Source organism: Sphaeroforma arctica, assembly GCF_001186125.1.
Source record: "Sphaeroforma arctica JP610 unplaced genomic scaffold supercont1.6266, whole genome shotgun sequence".
NCBI classification, from domain to species: domain Eukaryota; class Ichthyosporea; order Ichthyophonida; genus Sphaeroforma; species Sphaeroforma arctica.
Window position 1 is genome coordinate 1 of NW_014034292.1, and position 1,702 is coordinate 1,702.

Here is a 1,702-nt window from a genome sequence, read left to right on the forward strand (position 1 = left end):
CATGCAATGATGTTCAGACCATAGGTGGCCGTTGAAAAAAAGAATGTATTGAATATTTCCAGCCAATTTCGCGGATGGCGCCAGCTGAATCCATGGAACCCATACGCCCGGAAGGATACTATAGCCTTGAGTAATGCTACCGCAAGGTGGTCTATGTGCTTTACAAAGTCGATACCCGATATGGCCAGGAACAGTTGGAATTTTTAGTATTTGGAAGGCTGTGGAAAGATTTCAGCGAGTTCCGCCACCACTGTGTAAAAGCCGGGCTTCCACATTAGAATCTTGTTATATAAACGTATTCTTAATAGTACGTAAAACGTACTCTTAAAAGTATCAGGGCATGGTAGGAATAAGTAGGCGTCTGTATTTGGGGAGTCTACTAGCGCTGGCGAAATTAGATCTCCTTTGATACGGAGAGGCGGTACCGCATGCAGGATACTCGACGACTTCTTTCGGGGCTTAAGACTCCCGGGCTTAAGACTCCCTTGTTCTAAACCGAATTGGCGACCCCAATCATCAATCGCGTTTAAGGAGACTTGCAGCCGAACAGACCGCAAAGTCTGGATGCGTGTGTCATCTACAAAAAGGCAGGGGCGGAGGAGATTCGGCCGGAATTGCGCAAGCGAAATAGCCAGGGAGTTCATTTAGATTATTAAAAGGTGTGGACCTACAATCGAACCTTTGAGTATGCCATTAGCTTCCCACGATATGTCGCCCGTGTGAGAACATCTTTGTAAAAGCCAGTCAATAAGCTAACGTAAAAGAAAGTACGATTTAGAAGTAAATTTGCACAAAGTAATTTAAGTTTAGCTTCAGCCCTCAGTAATGAGCTAAATATTAGGGGATTATAGACTGAGACCATTGTTTTAATAGTTCCGCTCTAATTACTCTATATTTCGGTCTAGACTTATTTGGTGTCAGCAACTAAGATCAGATTTTATTTCATTGGATGCATAATATTTCATTCCAAACCATTTCATACTTCGAAATAATATTCCAATCGCAATTACCAATAAAATATATCTAAGTCAAACTTAAGAAAAATCAAAAAGAAATCAAAAACACCATATTGATGCAGTGTAATGTCTGCACCTATACCCCATCACATGGTACCTAGCTCTCCATCCAATTGAAGGCATAGACGGGCATATCTAGTCGGCTGGCTAGGGAGGATCATTTTCATGCCCCATTTCTCAGTGGGCTATCTCGCGCTGGGAGTATTCGGCAATATAACATGTGTCATCAAGTGTCAATTTCACCTGAGACTCTCCCAATTGTTATATCCCAATATTCTGATGGATAACATATCATTACAGAAAAACCATCATATCAATATCAACAGAGTCTCCGACCTCTGTTGTATACAATTATATTTCCAAATATCCCAAAATAGATTATTTGTTTGTTTGTTTATTTGTTTTCTGCATTTTCAATATATCTCTAGATTTAGAATATTTGATTATTTTACAGTTACAAATATCTACAATTGCGTTTCACGTATACCAGGTTTTATAACCACAATACGTTAAACGTTCATATGTATATAATATACGTTTAACATGTGCTTCTATTATAGGAACCCGCTGATTTTACACAGCCCTCCCCCCCCCCCCCCCTACTACACTACACTAGTCTACTACTACTACTACGTACGTACGTACGTACGTACTACGTACGTAACTAACTAAACGTAACGTACGTA

General features: G+C 40.1%; 1 protein-coding gene across 1 annotated transcript; it reads right to left on the bottom strand.

Moving 5' to 3' along the window:
* Positions 1 to 322: 322 nt before the first annotated feature.
* Positions 323 to 644, bottom strand: SARC_15532 (hypothetical protein; the record flags this gene model as incomplete). Its single annotated transcript, XM_014290347.1, has 1 exon — positions 323 to 644. A coding segment is annotated over one exon (322 nt), but the record flags the coding sequence as incomplete, so codon positions are not given.
* Between the last annotated feature and the right edge of the window lie 1,058 nt (positions 645 to 1,702).